At 33.7% G+C, this 20,529-nt stretch overlaps 5 protein-coding genes across 6 annotated transcripts in view; 2 read left to right on the plus strand and 3 right to left on the minus strand.

Annotated features, from left to right (window-relative positions):
- Positions 1-18,108, plus strand: part of LOC119572937 (neurotrophin 1-like) — a 52,390-nt gene extending 34,282 nt beyond the window's left edge. Inside the window, exons 1-2 of one of the 2 annotated variants that reach the window (XM_037919893.1) lie at positions 15,856-15,903; positions 17,135-18,108. In XM_037919893.1, coding sequence (XP_037775821.1) covers positions 15,886-15,903; positions 17,135-17,869 — 753 coding nt within the window. In that variant the 5' untranslated portion in view covers positions 15,856-15,885 and the 3' untranslated portion in view covers positions 17,870-18,108. Of the gene's footprint in view, positions 1-15,855; positions 15,904-17,134 lie in introns of those variants that run through there. The other variant, XM_037919895.1, reaches the window with a different exon arrangement.
- Positions 2,606-3,690, minus strand: LOC119572943 (neurotrophin 1-like). The gene is made up of 2 exons (XM_037919900.1): positions 3,643-3,690; positions 2,606-3,535 (listed from the first exon to the last, which is right to left on the minus strand). Exons 1-2 carry the CDS (start codon positions 3,655-3,657, stop codon positions 2,837-2,839), a joined length of 714 nt encoding a protein of 237 aa, XP_037775828.1. The 5' UTR covers positions 3,658-3,690; the 3' UTR covers positions 2,606-2,836.
- LOC119572939 lies at positions 6,809-8,481 on the minus strand. The gene is made up of 2 exons (XM_037919896.1): positions 8,439-8,481; positions 6,809-7,792 (listed from the first exon to the last, which is right to left on the minus strand). Exons 1-2 carry the CDS (start codon positions 8,454-8,456, stop codon positions 7,058-7,060), a joined length of 753 nt encoding a protein of 250 aa, XP_037775824.1. The 5' UTR covers positions 8,457-8,481; the 3' UTR covers positions 6,809-7,057.
- On the minus strand, positions 10,416-11,169 carry LOC119572947 (neurotrophin 1-like). The gene has a single exon (XM_037919905.1). It carries the CDS (start codon positions 10,881-10,883, stop codon positions 10,485-10,487), a length of 399 nt encoding a protein of 132 aa, XP_037775833.1. The 5' UTR covers positions 10,884-11,169; the 3' UTR covers positions 10,416-10,484.
- Positions 12,848-13,957, plus strand: LOC119572941. Its single transcript, XM_037919899.1, has 2 exons — positions 12,848-12,895; positions 13,004-13,957. The coding sequence occupies exons 1-2, from the start codon at positions 12,881-12,883 to the stop codon at positions 13,721-13,723; spliced, it is 735 nt and encodes a 244-aa protein (XP_037775827.1). The 5' UTR covers positions 12,848-12,880; the 3' UTR covers positions 13,724-13,957.
- Positions 18,109-20,529: the final 2,421 nt, after the last annotated feature.

Raw genomic sequence — 20,529 nt, forward strand, 5'->3', positions numbered from 1 at the left:
ATTGCCCCCCCCCCCCCACGCATACACCCCGATAGTGTTTTCGAAAGGCGAAAGAAATTCAGCCTTCAACCATGGGTTCCATAAGTACATGTCATTGTTTGCAGTTTGTTTTTGCTGTATATGTAACATTCGTACAATAAACATTTGCATATATACACGCAGTCATACGTACATACACCTAAATTATATCATATATGCACACATAACTGTATATGAAAGCATACACATACACACACACACACACACACACCACACACACACACACACACACACACACACATATATATATATATATATATATATATATATATATATATATATATATATATATGTATATATATATATTATATATAAAATATATATATATATATATATATATATATATGTGTGTGTGTGTGTGTGTGTGTGTGTGTGTGTGTGTGTGTGTGTATGTGTATTTATATATATATATGCATCTACATATTCATCACTTATATATATGCATATATATACTATATTTATATGTATATATATATATATATATAATATATATATATATATATATATATATATATATATATATATATACATATATATGTATGTGTGTGTGTGTGTGTGTGTGTGTGTGTGTGTGTCCATACATATTTATCCATTTACCTACTTATTTATTAATCTATTTATATGTGTAATATATATATATATATATATATATATATATATATATATATATATATTTTATATATGTATATGTGTGTATATATATATATATATATATATATATATATATATATTAAAGCGTATTATGTATATATGTATATACAATGCATATATGTAGCCTATATTTAACTGTACATATATATATACATATATGTATGTGTGTGTGTGTGGGTATATGTGCGTGGCCTTATGTTTACTATTATTGTGATTACTAATGCTATGGCTTCATTTATTATCATCATTTTTTCAACCAATATTATCATCATTTCAACTGATATGGGTATCATTATATTTATTTTTGCTATATATTATAATTAACAAAAAGGGTTGTTCTTTATTCTGTTACTATTATTGCTGTGCTACCACTAACCATATTATTGCCATCATTTTATTTATCATTATTGTTATTGTTGTCATTATTGTTATCATAATTGTGATTATATATTATTCTTGTTATTATTATTGTTGTTATTATTACTATTACTATTACTATTGCTTTTAATATTACTATTATTATTATCACTATTTTTACTAATATCATCATCATTATTTAGTGTTATAATTATAAGCAGTAACAATATTTTTATTATCAGTATCGTTGATATTACTATTATTATTGTTGTTGTTATTTTCTACCATGTATTGGCAATATACGATAAACTATAATAAGTAGGCTTATTATATATAGCTGTATATATATTTGTTACTTGTATAGTTTTTCAAACTATACAAGTAACAAATACTAAAAAAACGTAGTATAAAACGTAATATACCATATGCAGTATAATGGTAAACTTCAGTGTTCAAATGGTGAAGGGTATGTGGGTAGAGCAAGCGTGTTTGCATGGTGAACAAGTGTGAAGTCATGGCAAAGGAGGCCAAGTTGCGCGGCAGGATGGTGAGGTGGCGAAAAAGGTGACGGCAGAGGGGTGATGAGCTCCACACGTTCCACACTGCACATACGAGGGCAGACCTAACACTGACAAGATAAGGCGAGGTTTCTGTACCCCTCAGCATTATCATTATTCCTATACGCCCAAAATTTTAATAATAATGATAATGATAATGATAATGATAATGATAATGATAATGATAATGATAATGATAATGATAATGATAATGATAATGATAATGATAATGATAATAATAATAATAAATCAATTTCATTTATAAAGGCTTTTACTTATGCTCAAAATTCCCATAAACGGCAAAAACAAAGCAAGAACTCAATCTTAACATTATCATTATTATCATTATTATTAGTAGTAGTATTAGTATTAGTATTAGTATTATTATCATTATTATTTTTATTACTATATTTTCACTTATCAGTAATGTCCTCATTATTATCAATATTGTTATCAAAATCATTATCATAATGTTCTTACTATTATCATTATCATCCTTATCTCCACTATCATTTTTAACACGCATTATCATTGTTGTCTTTATTATTTTTATTTTTTACCTCATTTTTATTATTATTATTATTATCATTATTATTATGTTATAATCGTCATTATTCTTATTATCATTTTTATTTTTTTTATTACCATTACTGCTCGTATCCGTTGTAGTATTAGTCTAATTCATATAATTTTCCTGATAGTGTTGTCACCATAATTTTATCTTTGTCGTTACCTTTACAATATATCATTTTTGGTATCATTATCTCCATCATCACTGTTATGGTTATCAACAGTGTCATTAGTGTTATAATCATTGTTATTTTTTTACTGTTGTTTTTACAACTATCATTTTCATTGTTTTGGTATTCTAATAATCATTATTAGTATGATCGTCACCTTCACTGGGTGGCGAATCTGGAATTAGGAAATGTAACGAATGCTGAATCCTTAGTTCTTTTTATATGGATAACTTTTGTGCCAAGGAGTTGGAAAGCATGTAATAAGCTCAACAATTTTTTATTTAGTAAAAATATTAACTATGGATTTCTCGCATCTACCTCCTCCATGGGTGAAGTAAATATGAAATTGAAAAAGGGGAGAGAGTAGCGTTGGGAGCGTCCCGGCGATTCGTGGCATGACTAGCGGTATTGAAGAAAACGCTTCTGCATTCACGTAAGAGGTAATAGGGATTTTCGATGGTCCATTGGCGTTGAGGAGTGTTGTGATGCGTCTTAGGCAGGAAGGTGGCAGGAGCAGGCAGATGGCATCTTGTAGATGTCGATGAACAGGCCCTTGTAGGGGTCACATGGGTCGTAGGAAAGAAGTCGGTGGTACACTGACTTCTGGGTGCAGTGGCTCTGGTAGCAAGGAGCAAGAGCGCGGCAAGCAGACTCTGGGAACAGACAAGTCTCGAGGCGGGCAGTCTGGCTGTAATAGTGAACGTCATTGACAATGACGCGCCACTTGCCGTCCACATTCTGGGCACGTTTGGGCATTGCATACACCACTTCGGAGGGACAGATGTAACCCTCAGGACCAGCCCAGTGGGTGGCATCGTAGGGAGAGTCCCCAGTGGAGGCTCCAGTGTAGTAAGAGTAGTCGAAGGCCTCCTCCTGGTCCTTGCTAACCATGTCTACCAGGTCATCAGCAGACTGGTCAGCGACGTCAGCGTACTTCTTGGCGAACAGGTGATCGGCAGTGATGGCAGCCTTGATCTCGTACTCGGGATACTCAGTATCTTCCAAGCAGTAGGACAGAGTGGAGTTGGCAGCACATGCGGGGGCAACAGTTGGGTCGCAGTAACCGTGCTCATAGGTATGCTGGCGGCCGTAAGCAGGTGCATGATGACCGTAAGTGGGCTGCGGGTGATGGCCATATGCTGGAGGATGGACAGAGCCAAGGACGACTCCGGCGCAAACCAGAACGAACGACTGGAAAGCAAAGATTAACATTAAGATAAAATAAACATTTCGTAAAAAATAATTTTTCGGATAGTACAGCGAAAACAGCTTTAGGTGGCAATATTGTTACAACCTACCAACGTAAGAGCCATGGTGACACGAGCAGATAGATACGAGAAACGCTTCTACTGGCTTATATACGAGCTTATATACTCCAGGTATACTTTGGCCACGCCCACGCATTACGAAGATGAGCGATTCCAAGGTTTCATCTATATGAAAGTGAATGAAAAGTATCATACATCTATATGTATACACATAGAGAAATAAGTACTTAAATATATACATATGTATATATATATGGAAAGGAAAACAACCACAGTAAGTAATAAAACTAAATCGTAATGTTTCGAACTCTTCAAGAGTTCCTCTTCAGACGAACAATAAACCGAAATGGTTACGATTTAGTTTCATTTCTTACTGTGGCTGTTTCCCTTTTTCATCTTTGAGTACACGTTACTGTTTCTGTTTGTGTGTGTGTTTATACATATGTTCATATATACATTTATATACATGTATATGTATACATACATTCATACACAATGTACACACACATATATATTTTTGCGTATATTCACACCCGCATGCAATCAATTTTGTGGCCACAGGTGTAAATTCGTAGAACTAGGTATAAAATATAACTTATAATACTCTTCTTTCACTTTCGCACATATACATATACTACATACACAATACACATACACTATGTATGTCTATTAGTTGTGTACTATGTTGATGTAGTTAATTTTCATAAATTTCACCAATTATTAAGCCGCATAGTGGTGGTGATGTCACATTTCAGATATTAAGGGAAATGGTTCTAACCCACAACATTACAATTAACGGAGACAGTGAAGGAACGACCGAGCGCCTGAGCTATTATGCGGTGACTTTTACTTCATAAAAATAAAGACAACCGCCGCCCGTCTACATTCCTTCTGGACAGACCGCCCAAACTACAGCATGGTTGATAGCTAGAAGAAATGAATGTGCTAGGCATCAAATGTCATGAGTACAATGGTTTGGAAAGGACACGAAAGAGAGCATGATATATGTTTAAAAAAAAAATCGGCATCTACAACATGCTTTTGCCACCTTTCCGCTCCTTATTAAAGAATCACCACTCAACATATTACATATGTTTGCCGAATATATTCTGATTTTCCCGACAGTGCTTAGATTGAAAAAAATATATATCGAATTACCCAACAACAGCAACCATTCATACATCTATCAACACTGATTTATTATTTCATCACAGTAATTCATATCATTAATAAAGATGAACACGCTAGTCCCCACGCGCGACTGTCTTGCGACGGCGAGCATCCTCGCCAGCGCGCTTCCCTGGTCGGGCAATCTGTACAGTATTTTTCCACCTGCCGGTTTCCATCCTTTTACTCTTATCATTATCAGTTTTTATCTTTCATTTTCGTGTTTTTCTGTTCGTTTTAGTTTACCCGTTTTGGTAGATTTTATTTGGTTCTCGTTTAACTTTGATTAGCTTACCTTTTTACTTTTTAAATGCAGTTCTTTGTCGGTATGCCTAGTTTAATTACCTATTAGTTTCCTTGTTTTATTGAATTCTAAATAAATCATATAAATGTTTTAGTGATTAGGATGACCACTTTTACAAACATTATTTTTATATATTTTACTTGAGCTCATTATTGTGATTGTTTTACATTTTTATCATTTTAACTAAATTATCTATTATTTGTCAATTTATCAATATGTTTTTATTTTATCAGTTTGTAAACCTGTACATAATTACGTCACCCCATCACCCCCAATGACCGCGAATAATGAACAGTTCGGCAGAGACCGCAGCAGAGATATGGTGTCTTTTTTTTTTCTTTTTTAGTTTTCTGAGTGAAACCGGCTCGACGCCCACGGAAGCTACAAAAGAGAAAGTTAAGTCTGAGGCATCTTTCACTTGTGTATAGGAGCTGGATGTGATCATACTTTTATATGATAATAATCATTAATAGTTGCGAGTGCCTTTCTTATTTCAAGACTTATGAATTTAACATTGATCTTTAATGTGAGTTTTCATTCTACTATTATTTTAGCTTATTATATTTTAATTAATTTTTAACGTAATTCTAAAAGATGGTTTTAACTTTAGTATTTATTACTTCGTTGTGTTGCGTTTTTATTGTGCGACGAAGGGGGTAATGCTGGCACAAACCCTCGCCAAAATTAGCTCCTCTAACGACGCTACCACCTCATGGGGCTTATGCCAGGGATTAAAATCATTTACTTTATTTGCTTAAGGCGGCCCTGGCCAAACTAATTATTTTGATACGCCACAATAACAATGATAAATGTAATAATAATTATTATGATGATAATATAAACATTATTATTGTATTATTACATAGGTTATTGTTATTGGTATCATTTTCAGCACTATCACCATTGTTATCAGAACTGTGATTTTATCATTATTACTATCATTATCTTCCTATTATTATTGACATATTCATTATCATTATTATTACTGTCATTATAACTGCCATAATGATTTTTATGTATAAATGCATTATCATGTTCCTTTACATTATTAGTGTTCATCATCACTGTTATGGACCGTGTCTACTGTGTATATGCATTTACATTTATATAGTGTATACATACATACATGCACACATACATAAATATACATTTATGCATCTGTATGTGTGCGTGACTATACATATACGTATTATATATATACATATGTGTATACTGTGTATATATATGCATATACACCGTTACATATTCATACATATCATATACATATACTTGTCTGCATGTATACATACATACATACATTTTCTATATATAGATATATATAGAGATATGCTTATACATATATCATACATATATACACAGGCAAATATATGTGTGTGTGTTTGTGTGTGTGTTGTTTACATATGTAAATATATATATATATACATTTATGTATATGCAAATATACATACGTATATATCCCTATATACATACATACATATATATGTTCATTCATATATATAGTGTTTATAAACTATACTTATATAAGAATATATATGCATATACATAACCATATACGTATGTGTGTGTGCGGGTGTTTGTGTATATGCATGCGGCTAAGTTTTTATGTATATACGTATATATACATATACATACATGCACATATATGCAAATATATACATAGACATGCAAAAAATATATAACTTAGAAATATTCAAGTTATCAAAGGGTAAATATGTAAATAGCTAATATGTAGAATTATATTTATTTTCATGTTTTATAAAAGAGACGGATTTAGATGTTATTTCTATTCAGTTATCATCAATTTTTATAATTTTTTTGATGGCCAGAAAACTGCTTTCTTCACGTACTTCACGACTTTTTATTGACGATATACCTTCTTCCCAGGGCACTAAGATTGATAAAATATTGTTGAATTCATGTTAAGTTCACCCCTCCCCCTCCCCTCAATATGGCTTGAGATCAGCTGTTTGGTGACTAATGATCGATGGTGTAGGCACCCAACAGACAAGCACAGCTGGCGGGAAGCTTGAATGTCTCGATGGCGAAGGGAAAGTACTGATCATAGGGGTCGTAGACAAGGAAGCGGTGGTAGATGGACTTCTGAAGACACTTGGACTCGTAGCAGTCAGGCACCAAAGGACATGCATCGCCGGAAGTGAGACACTCTTCGATACGTGTAGTCTGAGTGAGAGTCTGATAATGGACATCGATATTGTTTACAATGACACGCCATTTTTCCTCGGTGTTCTGGGCACGAAGGGGCTTGATGTAAGCGGTCTCTGATGGACACAAGTAAGTTTCCTCATCCAGGGTATTTGGTCGGTCCACAGACAGCTCGGTGTTAATGTCGGCTACGTCAGCATAGAGGGAGAGGAGCTTCTCATAGTGATGCTCGGCTGCGTGTTTGATCTCGTAAGTGGGATAATGGTCGTCTTGGAGGCACCATGATTTAGTTGTGTTGGCAGCACATTCTGGCACAGCAGGCTCGTGTTCATGCTCATAGGAAGGCTGAGGGTGATAAGCGGGAGCAGGGTGGTAGGAAGGTTGTGGATGGTAGGCGGGCTGTGTATGGTAAGTAGGTTGATGGTGATATGAAGGGCGTGCGTGGTGAGAGGAACTGTGATGGCTGACAGCAGAAGCACCGCCGAGACTGATGCTGACGTGTGAGGTCTGGTCGGCCAGAACTGCGACCACCAAACACAACGAAACCTGCAACATAGAATATGGTAAGATATGTGGATATTGATGAACCTATTATCCGTTATAGGTGGTATTTCGTGTGCGTACTTATACACACGTCCACATTCACACGTATGTTTATACATATATCCTTAAATACATGGATAGCTAGATAATTAATAAAATGTATGTCATTGCTTTATATTCATAAAGATAGTTATATATACATTCACTCACACAGGCTCGTGGGGGAAAAATATATATGTGAATAGACATTGTTACTGTCATTTGTGTGTGTACATCTCTGTGTATGTAGATACATATACTTGAGTGTATATATGTGTATAAATTTTCATATATATATATATATATATATATATATATATATATATATATATATATATATATATATATATATATATATGTATATGTGTGTGTGTGTGTAAGTAAATATGTTAATACATGTATATGTATACATATATATTTGTATATATATCCAAAAAAGGAAAACATAAACGGATGTGTACAGATGAATATCTATTCAAATATACATGCATATATGTATATATTTCATTTACACATATATACATGTATGTATGTACTGCTTTTCCTGTATATACAAACGTGTACCATCTTCAATAGATATTTCCCTAGACAGAAGATAACATGGACTCACCAAGTATTGTAAAGCCATGCTTGCACCCTCAGCTCTCGTCGCGTTCGAACTGTAGCAACCATGATGAAGGACCTCCTTTATATAGGGAACATTACCTCCCTCATCCTCCCCCCTCACCCGATACACCCCCATAGTGTATCCGAAAGGCGAAGATAATTCAGCCTTCAGTCATGGGTCCCATAAGTGCATGTCCTTGTTTGCTGTTTTTTTTTTTTCAGTATATGTATCATTCGTACAGTAAACATATGCATATATACACTCAGTCATACATACTTACGCCTAAATTATATCATATATGCACAACCATAACTGTATATGAAAGCATACACACACATGTGTTTATATATATATATATATATATATATATATATATATATATATATATATGAATGTATATACCTATGTATACATACATGTATGTGTATATGTATACATGTATATGTACATTTATATATATATGTACATTTATATATACATATATGTACATTTATATATACATATATATGTACCTATATATGTATATACATATTTTTGAATTTATCTATTTATTTATTTATATATGATTGTATTGCATGTATATATTTATGATAGGAATACTGTATAATAAATAAATATATATATATATATTCACATATACAAATATTTATTTGTATATATGTATATACAATACATATATGTAGCCTATATATAGCTATATTTACATATATATACATATATGTATGCGTGTGTGTGGGTATATGTGTGTATATGCTTATGTTTACTATTATTGTTATTATTAATGCTATGGCTTCATTTTTTATCATCAGTGTTTTTTTATTATTTTATTACTATTCTCATTTTAACTATTGTGGTTACCCTTATATTTATTTTTGCTATATGTTCTAATTAACAAAAGGATTGATGTTTATTTTCAAAGACTATGTGTTACTTTAATATTATTCCTGTAACTGCTGTTTTTATTATGGATATCATTGTTGTTTACATTGTGGCCCATTTACTATTATTGTTGTGCTATCAGTATCCACGTCAGTGTCATTAATTTATTTATCATTGTTGTTATCATTATCATTGTTGTTCATATTGTGATTATTTATTATTCTTTATTGATATTATCATTACCATTATCATTAATAATAATATAATTGTTGTTGTTCTTGTTATAATTGTGATTATATATTGTTATTGTTATTTTTTTTCTATTACCATTATTACATATAATGTTATCATTTTTATTAGTATCGATGTTGTAATTATTGTCTTTGCTATTACTATTGCTAATATTATTATCATTATTATCAGCATCATATTATCATGTTTTGAATTATCAGTATCGTTATCATTACCAGTACTGTTATCAAAATCATTATCATAATGTTCTTACTATTATCATTATCATCCTTATCCCCACTATCATTTTTAATACTGGCATTATCATTGTTTATCATTATTTTGTTTGTTATTATCATTGTTTATCATTATTTTGTTTGTTATTATTATTGTTATTATCATTATATATTATTATTATTATTATTATTATTATTATTATTATTATTATTATGGGTACCATCAATGTCATTATTAATGTTATAATCATTGTTGTTATGGTTTTACTGTTGTTTTTACTGCTATTATCTTCATGACTTTGGCATTCATAATTATCATTATTATTACTATGATCATCACCTTCACTGGGTGGCGAATCTGGAATTAGCAAAGGAGACCTTCTCACTTTTCCCTTCGAAATTTACGAATGCTCAATCTTTAGTTCTTTTTATATGAATAACTTTTGTGCCAAGGAGTTAAAAATCATATAATGAGTTCAACAATTATTTATTTAACATAAATATTACTATGGATTTCTCGCATCTACCTTTTACATGGGTGAAATGAAGAAGAAATTGAAAAGGAGAGACCAGTGTTGGGAGTGTCCTGGCGGTTCCTGGCATGACAAGTAATGATACGTGAAAAAAGCAATTCTCCAGTTACGTAAGGGATGATAGGGATTTTCGGTGGTTCATTGGTGTTGAGGAGTGTTGTGGTAGTGTGTTAGGCGGGAAGGTGGCAGGAGCAGGCAGATGGCATCTTGTAGATGTCGATGAACAGGCCCTTGTAGGGGTCACATGGGTCGCAGGAAAGAAGTCGGTGGTACACTGACTTCTGGGTGCAGTGGCTCTGGTAGCAAGGAGCAAGAGCGCGGCAAGCAGACTCTGGGAACAGACATGTCTCGAGGCGGGCAGTCTGGCTGTAATAATGAACGTCGTTGACAATGACGCGCCACTTGCCGTCCGCATTCTGAGCACGTTTGGGCATTGCATACACCACTTCGGAGGGACAAATGTAACCCTCAGGACCACCCCAGTGAGTGGCATCGTAGGGAGAGTCCCCAGTGGAGGCTCCAGTGTAGTAAGAGTAGTCGAAGGCCTCTTCCTGGTCCTTGCTAACCATGTCTACCAGGTCATCAGCAGACTGGTCGGCGACGTCAGCGTACTTCTTGGCGAACAGGTGATCGGCAGTGATGGCAGCCTTGATCTCGTACTCGGGTTACTCAGTATCTTCCAAGCAGTAGGAGAGAGTGGAGTTGGCAGCGCATGCTGGGGCAACAGTTGGGTCGCAGTAACCGTGTTCATAGGTATGCTGGTGACCGTAAGCAAGTGCATGATGACCGTAAGCAGGCGCATGATGACCATAAGCGGGCTGTTGGTGATGGCCATATGCTGGAGGATGGACAGAGCCAAGGGTTAACCCTTTCCTGTAAAGGAACATAATGATAAGTTAATTATACATAATAATCATTATGGCAGTTATAATGCAGTAATAATAATGATAATGAATATGTCAATAATAATAGGAACATAAAGAGAGTAATAATGATAATAATGATAATAAAATCGCAGTTCTGATAACAATGGTGAAAGTACTAAAATGATATTCGTGTTATTACCAATAACAATAACCTATGTTATAATATTGACAACAATAATGCTCAATAATTATCATTGTTACTATGATCATCCTTATCCTTATTAGTGCTATCCTTATTTGTGATATTGTCATAAAAGATAAATCAGTGCTGATAGATGTAAGAATGGTTGTTGCTGTTGGGTAATTCCATATATATATTTTCAATCTAAGCACTGTCGAAAAAAAAAATCGGTAAATATATGTAATAGTGAGTTGTAATTCTTTAATAAGGAGCAGAAAGGTGGCAAGAACATGTAGATGCCTTTTTTTCAAACACATATATATCACCGTTTTTTTCTCTCATCAACGAAATCACGTAAACGACTGGCATGTTCTCTTTCATGTCCTTTCCAAATCATTGTACTCATGACATTAGATGCCTAGAACATTAATTTCTTCTATTAACCATTCTGTAATTTGGGCGGCGGTTGTCTTTGCTATTATGAAGTAAAAGGTACCGCATAATAGCTCGATTATCCTTAAGAGCTTATTCTTGGGAGCAAGGCGACCATGAGGGTTGACGAGGCCCAGGCGCTCGGTCTTTCCTTCACTATCTCCTTTAATTGTAACGTTGTGAGTTAGAACCATTTCCCTTAATATCTGAAATGTGACATCACCACCACTATGCGTCTTAACGATTGGTGAAATTTATAAAAATCAACTAAATCAACATAGTACAAGACTAATAGACATACATAGACACATACACATATATGTATGCATGTATGTGATTGTGTGTGTAGTATGTGTATATTTGTGAAATGAATCAAGACTATTATAAATTAAATTTTAGACCTAGTTCTACGAATTTACACCTGTGCCCACAATAGTTGCATGCAGAAGTTGCATGTACGCAAACATATATATATTGGTGTATGTGTGTACATTGTGTGTGAATGTATGTATACATATATATGTATATAAGTGTATATATGAACGAATATATACACACAAACGCAATCACAAACACAGTAACGTGTACACAAAGATGAAAAGGAAAACAGCCACAGTAAGAAATGAAACAAAATCGTGACATTTCGAACTCTTCACGAGTTTCTCTTCAGACGAATAATAAACCGTCTAAACCATTTCGATTTATTATTCGTCTGAAAAGGAACTCGTAAAGAGTTCGAAACGTTACGATTTAGTTTCATTTCTTACTGTGGCTGTTTTCCTTGTCATATATATATATATATATATATATATATATATATATATATATATATACATATATATATATATATATATATATATATATATATACATATATATACATATGTATATATTTATGTACTTATTTCTGTATGTGTATACATATAGATGTACGATACTTTTCATTCACTTTCATATAGATGAAACCTTGGAATCGCTCATCTTCGTAATGTGTGGGCGTGGCCAAAGTATACCTGGAGTATATAAGCTCGATAATAACGGATGGGGGCCAGTAGAAGCGTTTCTCGTATCTATCTGCTCGTGTCACCATGGCTCTTACGTTGGTAGGTTGTAACAATACTGCCGCCTGAAGCTGTCTTCACTGTACTATATAAAGAAATTATTTTTTACGAAATGATTATTTTATTTTATTGTTAATCTTTGCTTTCCAGTCGGTCGTTCTGGTATGCGCCGGAGTCGTCCTTGGCTCCGTTCATCCTCCAGCATATGGCCATCACCCACAGCCCGCTTATGGTCATCATGCGCCTGCTTACGGTCATCATGCACCTGCTTACGGTCACCAGCATACCTATGAACACGGTTACTGCGACCCAACTGTTGTCCCCGCATGTGCTGCCAACTCCACTCTCACCTACTGCTTGGAAGACACTGAGTATCCCGAGTACGAGATCAAGGCTGCCATCACTGCCGATCACTTGTTCGCCAAGAAGTACGCTGACGTCGCCGACCAGTCTGCTGATGACCTGGTAGACATGGTTAGCAAGGACCAGGAAGAGGCCTTCGACTACTCTTACTACACTGGAGCCTCCACTGGGGACTCTCCCTACGATGCCACTCACTGGGCTGGTCCTGAGGGTTACATTTGTCCCTCCGAAGTGGTGTATGCAATGCCCAAACGTGCCCAGAATGTGGACGGCAAGTGGCGCGTCATTGTCAACGACGTTCACTATTACAGCCAGACTGCCCGCCTCGAGACATGTCTGTTCCCAGAGTCTGCTTGTCGCGCCCTTGCTCCTTGCTACCAGAGTCACTGCACCCAGAAGTCAGTGTACCACCGACTTCTTTCCTACGACCCATGTGACCCCTACAAGGGCCTGTTCATCGACATCTACAAAATGCCATCTGCCTGCTCCTGCCACCTTCCCGCCTAACACGCTACCACAACACTCCTCAACACCAATGAACCACCGAAAATCCCTATTATCCCTTACGTAACTGGAGAATTGCTTTCTACACGTATCATTACTCGTCATGTCAGGAACCGCAGGGACGCTCCAATCGCTGCTCTTTCTCCTTTTTAATTTCCTTTTCACTTCACCCATGTAAGAGGTAGATGCGAGAAATCCATAGTAATATTTATATTAAATAAATAATTGTTGAACATATTACATGATTTTCAACTCCTTGGCAAAAGTTATTCATATAAAAAGAACTAAAGATTGAGAATTCGTAAATTTCGAAGGGAAAGGTGAGAAGGTTTCCTTTGCTAATTCCAGATTCGCCACCCAGTGAAGGTGATGATCATAGTAATAATAATGATAATTATGAATGCCAAAGTCATGAAGATAATAGCAGTAAAAACAACAGTAAAACCATAACAACAATTATTATTACATTAACAATGACAATGATGGTACCCATAACAGTGATGATGGTAATAATAATGATGCAATAAACTATATATTCTAAAGGTAAAGATAAAATTATGGTGACAACACTATCAGGAAATATATATGAATTAGAGTTATACTACAACTGATACGAATGATAATGGTGATCATAATAATAATAATAATGATAAAATGATAGAAATAATAATGATAATAATAATAATAACAATATATAATGATAACAACAATGAATAGAACAAACAAAATAATGAAAAATAATTATAATGCCAGTATCAAAAATGACAGTGGAGCTAAGGATGATAATGATAATAGTAAGAACATTATGATAATGATTTTGATAACAATATTGATAATAATGAGGACATTACTGATAAGTAAAAATATAGTAATAACAATAATAATGATAATAGTAATAATAATAATAATAGCAACAGTACTGATAATGATAACGATACTGATAATTTAAAACATAATAATAATATGCTCATGATAATGATAATAATATCAGCAATAGTAATAACAAAGACAATAATTACAATATCGATACTACTAATAATTATAACATTACATATAATAATAATGATAATATATAAAAAAAAAACAATAACAATATATAATCACAATCACAATAAGAACAACAACAATGATATTATCACTATTAATGATAATGATAATGATAATATAAATAATAAAAAACAATAAATTATCACAATAAGAGCAAAAATTATAATGATAACAACAATGATAAACAAATTAATGGCAATGACGTGGGCACTGGTAGCACAACAACAATGGTAAAAGAACAGCAATGCAAACAACAATATATGCAAAAATAAATATAAGGATAACCATGATAGTTAAAAGGATAATAGCTAAAATAAAAAACAATGATGATAAAAAATGAAGCCACAGCATTAGTAATAAACGTAATAGTAAACAAGCATACACACACATACACACACACACGCATGCATATATGTATACATATGTAAATATAGCTGTATATAGGCTACATATATGTATTGTTTATACATATATACATAATACGCATAAACGTTTGTATATGTAAATATATATATAGTATACAATATTTATATCATAAATATATATGTGCAATACAACCATATATGAATGAATATATAAATAAATGAACAAATAAATAAAAAAATATCTATAAATACACACACATATATATATAAGTAGATATATATGTATATATAAACGTACATGCATATATATGCATATACACATACATGTATGTATACATAGGTATATACATTCATATATATATATATATATATATATATATATATATATATATATATATATATATATACATATATATAAACACACGTGGGTGTGTGTTTGTGTGAGTATGTTTTCATTTACAGTCATGTGTGTGCATATATGATATAATTTAGGCTTAAGTATGTATGACTGAGTGTATATTTGCAAACGTTTACTGTACGAATGATACATATACAGTAAAAACAAAATGCAAACAAGGGCATGCACTTATGAAACCCCTGGCTGAAGGCTGAATTACTTTCGCCTTTCGAATATACTATGGGGGTGTATCGGGTGAGGGGGAGGGGGATGAGGGAAGTAATGTTCCCCACATAAAAGAGGTCCTTCACCATGGTCGCTATAGTTCGAACGCGACGAGAGCTGAGAGTGCAAGCATGGCTTTACAATACTTGGTGAGTCCATGTTATCTTCTGTCTAGGGAAATATCTATTGAAGATGGTACACATTTGTATATACAGGAAAAGCAGTACATGCATACATATATATATGTGTAAATGAAATATATACATATATGCATGTACATTTGAATAGATATTCATCTGTACACATCCGTTTATGTGTATTTGTGTCCATATCCATATATGTATAGGATATATATACATATATATATGTATACATATACATGTATTTACATATTTACTTACATATATATATGAAAATTTATACACATATATGCACTCATGTATATGTATCTACATACACAAAGATACACACACACAAATGACAGTAACAATGTTTATTCACATATATATTTTTTCCCCCACGAGCCTGTGTGCGTGAATGTATATATAACTATCTTTATAAATATAAAGCAATGACATACATTTTATTATTTATCTAGCTATCCATGTATTTAAGGATATATGTATAAACATACGTGTAAATGTGGACGTGTGTATAAGTACGCACACGAAATACCACCTATAACGGATAATAGGTTCATCAATATCCACACATCTTATCTAGGGAAAAATCTATTGAAGATGGTGCAGTTTATCTTCACGGTTGTATATACAGGAAAAACAGTACATACATACATGTATATATGTGCAAATAATATAGATATACACATATGCATGTACATTTGAATAGATATTCATCTGTACACATCCGTTTATATGTGTATTTGTGTATGCATATGTATATATGCCTAGGATATATATACAAATATATGTACACATATACATGTATTTACATATTTACTTACATATATACGTATATATATAAATTTATATACATATATACACGCTTATATATGTATATATATACACACAAACATATGCATACACACACAAATGGTAGTAACAATGCATATTCACATATATATTTTCCCCATGAGCCTGTGTGCGTGAACGTATATATCTTTGTAAATATAAAACAAAGATATGCATCTTAATATTTATCTAGCTATCCATGTACTTAAGGATATATGTATGAACTTGCATATGAACATATATATATATATATATATATATATATATATATATATATATATATATATATATATATATATATATGCGCATGTAAATGTGTACGTGTGTATAAGTACGCACACGAAATGCCACCTATAATGGATACTAGGTCCATGAATATGCACAAATCTTACCATATTCTATGTTGCAGGTTTCGTTGTGTTTGGTGGTCGCAGTTCTGGCCGATCAGACCTCACACGTCAGCATCAGTCTCGGCGGTGCTCCTGCTGTCAGCCATCACAGTTCCTCTCACCACGCACGCCCTTCATACCACCATCAACCTACTTACCATACACAGCCCGCCTACCATCCACAACCTTCCTACCACCCTGCTCCCGCTTATCACCCACAGCCTTCCTATGAGCATGGACACGAACCTGCTGTGCCAGAGTGTGCTGCTAACACTACCAAATCATGGTGCCTCCAAGACGACCATTATCCCACTTACGAGATCAAACACGCAGCCGAGCATCACTACGAGAAGCTCCTCTCCCTCTATGCTGACGTAGCTGACCTCAACACCGAGCTGTCTGTGGATCGGCCAAATACCCTGGATGAGGAAACTTATTTGTGTCCATCAGAGACCGCTTACATCAAACCCCTTCGTGCCCAGAACACCGAGGAAAAATGGCGTGTCATTGTAAACAATATCGATGTCCATTATCAGACTCTCACTCAGACTACACGTATCGAAGAGTGTCTCACTTCCGGCGATGCATGTCCTCTGGTGCCTGACTGCTACGAGTCCAAGTGTCTGCAGAAGTCCATCTACCACCGCTTCCTTGTCTACGACCCCTATGATCAGTACTTCCCCTTCGCCATCGAGACATTCAAGCTTCCCGCCAGCTGTGCTTGTCTGTTGGGTGCCTACACCATCGATCATTAGTCACCAAACAGCTGATCTCAAGCCATATTGAGGGGAGGGGGGGTTGTGAACTTAACATGAATTCAACAATATTTTATCATTCTTAGTGCCCTGGTACTCCATGGAAAGTCGCGAAGTACGTGAAGAAAGCAGTTTTCTAGCCATCAATTGTTTATATCTGCCAAAAACGATAACTGAATAGAAATAACATCTAAATCCGTCTCTTTTATAAAACATGAAAATAAATATAATTCTACGTATTAGATTTTTACATAATTACCCTTTGATAACTTGAATATTTCTAAGTTATATATTTTTTGCATGTCTGTGTATATATGTGCATATATATGTGTATGTATGTATATGTATATATACGTATATACATGATACATATTAGCCGCATACATTGAACACAGAACACACATGCATATATGCACATATGTATAGGGTATAGTAATGTAATATATATCTTATGAAATAAATTAATATGAAACACAGTATAGATATTTAATATTTATATGAATATTATATATTATAATATATATTATATGAATGTACATATATATGCATGTATGTATATAGGGATATATACGTATGTATATTTTAACCTACATAAATGCATATATATATTTACATATTGTAAACCACACACCAAGCACACATACGATAAATGTGTATATTATGATATAATGTGTATATAGTGTGATATAATGCATATCTCTACATATATCTATATAAGAAAGTATATTATGTATACATGCAGATAAGTATATGTATATGGTATGTATGTATACAAATCGGTGTATATGCATATATATACACAGTATAAATATATATACGTATATGTATATTCACGCACACATACAGATGTATAAATGTATATTTATGTAAAGGAACATAATGATAATGTAATTATATATAATAATCATTATGACAGTTATAATTGCAGTAATAATGATAATGAATATGTCAATAATAATGGAACATAAAGAGAGTAATAATGATAATAATGATAATAAAATCGCAGTTCTGATTACAATGGTGATAGTTCTAAAATGATATTCCTGTTATTACCAATAACAATAACGTATGTTATAATATTGACAACAATAATGCTTATATTATTATAATCATCATTATTACAATTCTCATTGTTACTATGACCATCCTTATTAGTGATATCCTTATTAGTGATATTACTGTCATAAAATTATAAATCAGTGCTGATAGATGAAGAATGGTTGTTGCTGTTGGGTAATTCCATATATATTTTCAATCTAAGCACTGCCGAAAAAAAATATCGGTAAACATATGTAATATATTGAGTGGTAATTCTTTAATAAGGAGCAGAAAGGTGGCAAGAACATGTTGTAGATGCCTTTTTTCAAACACATATATATCACCGTTTTTTTCTCTCATCTCCGAAGTTATGGAAATGACTGGCATGTTCTCTTTCATGCCCTTTCCAAATCATTGAACTCATGACATTTGATGCCTAGAACATTAATTTCTATTAACCATTCTGTAATTTGGGCGGTCTGTCCAGAAGGAATGTAGACTACTGGCATAGCGACGGGCGGCGGTTGTCTTTGCTTTTATGAAGTAAAAGGTACCGCATAATAGCTCGATTATCCTTAAGAGCTTATTCTTGGGAGCAAGGTGACCATGAGGGTTGACGAGGCCAGCGCTCGGCTTCTCACTATCCCGTTAATGTAAGTTGTGGTTAGAACCATTTCCTTAAATGAAAGTGACATCACACACTATGCGAACAATATGCACAAGTAAGAAAGAAAACTAAAATCGTAACATTTCGAACTCTTCACGAGTTTCTCTTCAGACGAATAAAATATCCGTCTAAACCATTTCGGTTTATTGATTCGTCTGAAAGGAACTCGTGAAGAGTTCGAACGTTTACAATTTAGTTTCATTATAACGTGGCTGTTTCCTTTCATATACATATATATATATATTATGATATTAGTATTATTTTCTATATGTATACATAAGGATTAAGAGTACTGTTCATTATTTCATATATAAACCTGAACGCCATCGTAATCTTTCCACAATATACTGATATATAACTCAAAAATCTAGAACTTATTCGTATCTATCGCTGTTCCATGGCTCACGAGTTAACAATACTTTCTAAACTTTTTTCATGTATATCTACAATAAGTTCGATACTTTTACGATTTATTTTATTTAGATGTAATCCTTTGACTCAGTCATCTTCTGTACTCGACGTTTGGCTGCCGTTATGATTATTTATGCTCAGATATATAACATGGGGCCCGTAAGCGTCATTCTGTACACCTGCTTACGTGTCACATGCCCTCTCATGACAGATCTTGAACAATACTGTCACCTAACTGTTTCCCCCTGTACTAATCTCTAGTTATCTTTAGAACTGATTCATTTACTTAATAATCTTGCATCAGTCGATCTTGGTTGCGCCAAGAGACGCTGACGTCTGCTCGTTACAGCAATGGCCATAAAGCTTCGTCATATCTGCTTGGTCACTGACATGCTCTACGTTTAGAGCAAGGTTACGGACAAACTGCCCGAGGCTGCTCACTACCCTCTAAAAACTGTACCTACGAATCATTATATCAACTGTAAGAGTAGCCGTCGCAGTCTGCTGGACGGTCGGTTTGGCAACTACCAGATCACCAGGGGGC

Source organism: Penaeus monodon, chromosome 5, assembly GCF_015228065.2.
Source record: "Penaeus monodon isolate SGIC_2016 chromosome 5, NSTDA_Pmon_1, whole genome shotgun sequence".
NCBI classification, from domain to species: Eukaryota; Metazoa; Arthropoda; class Malacostraca; order Decapoda; family Penaeidae; genus Penaeus; species Penaeus monodon.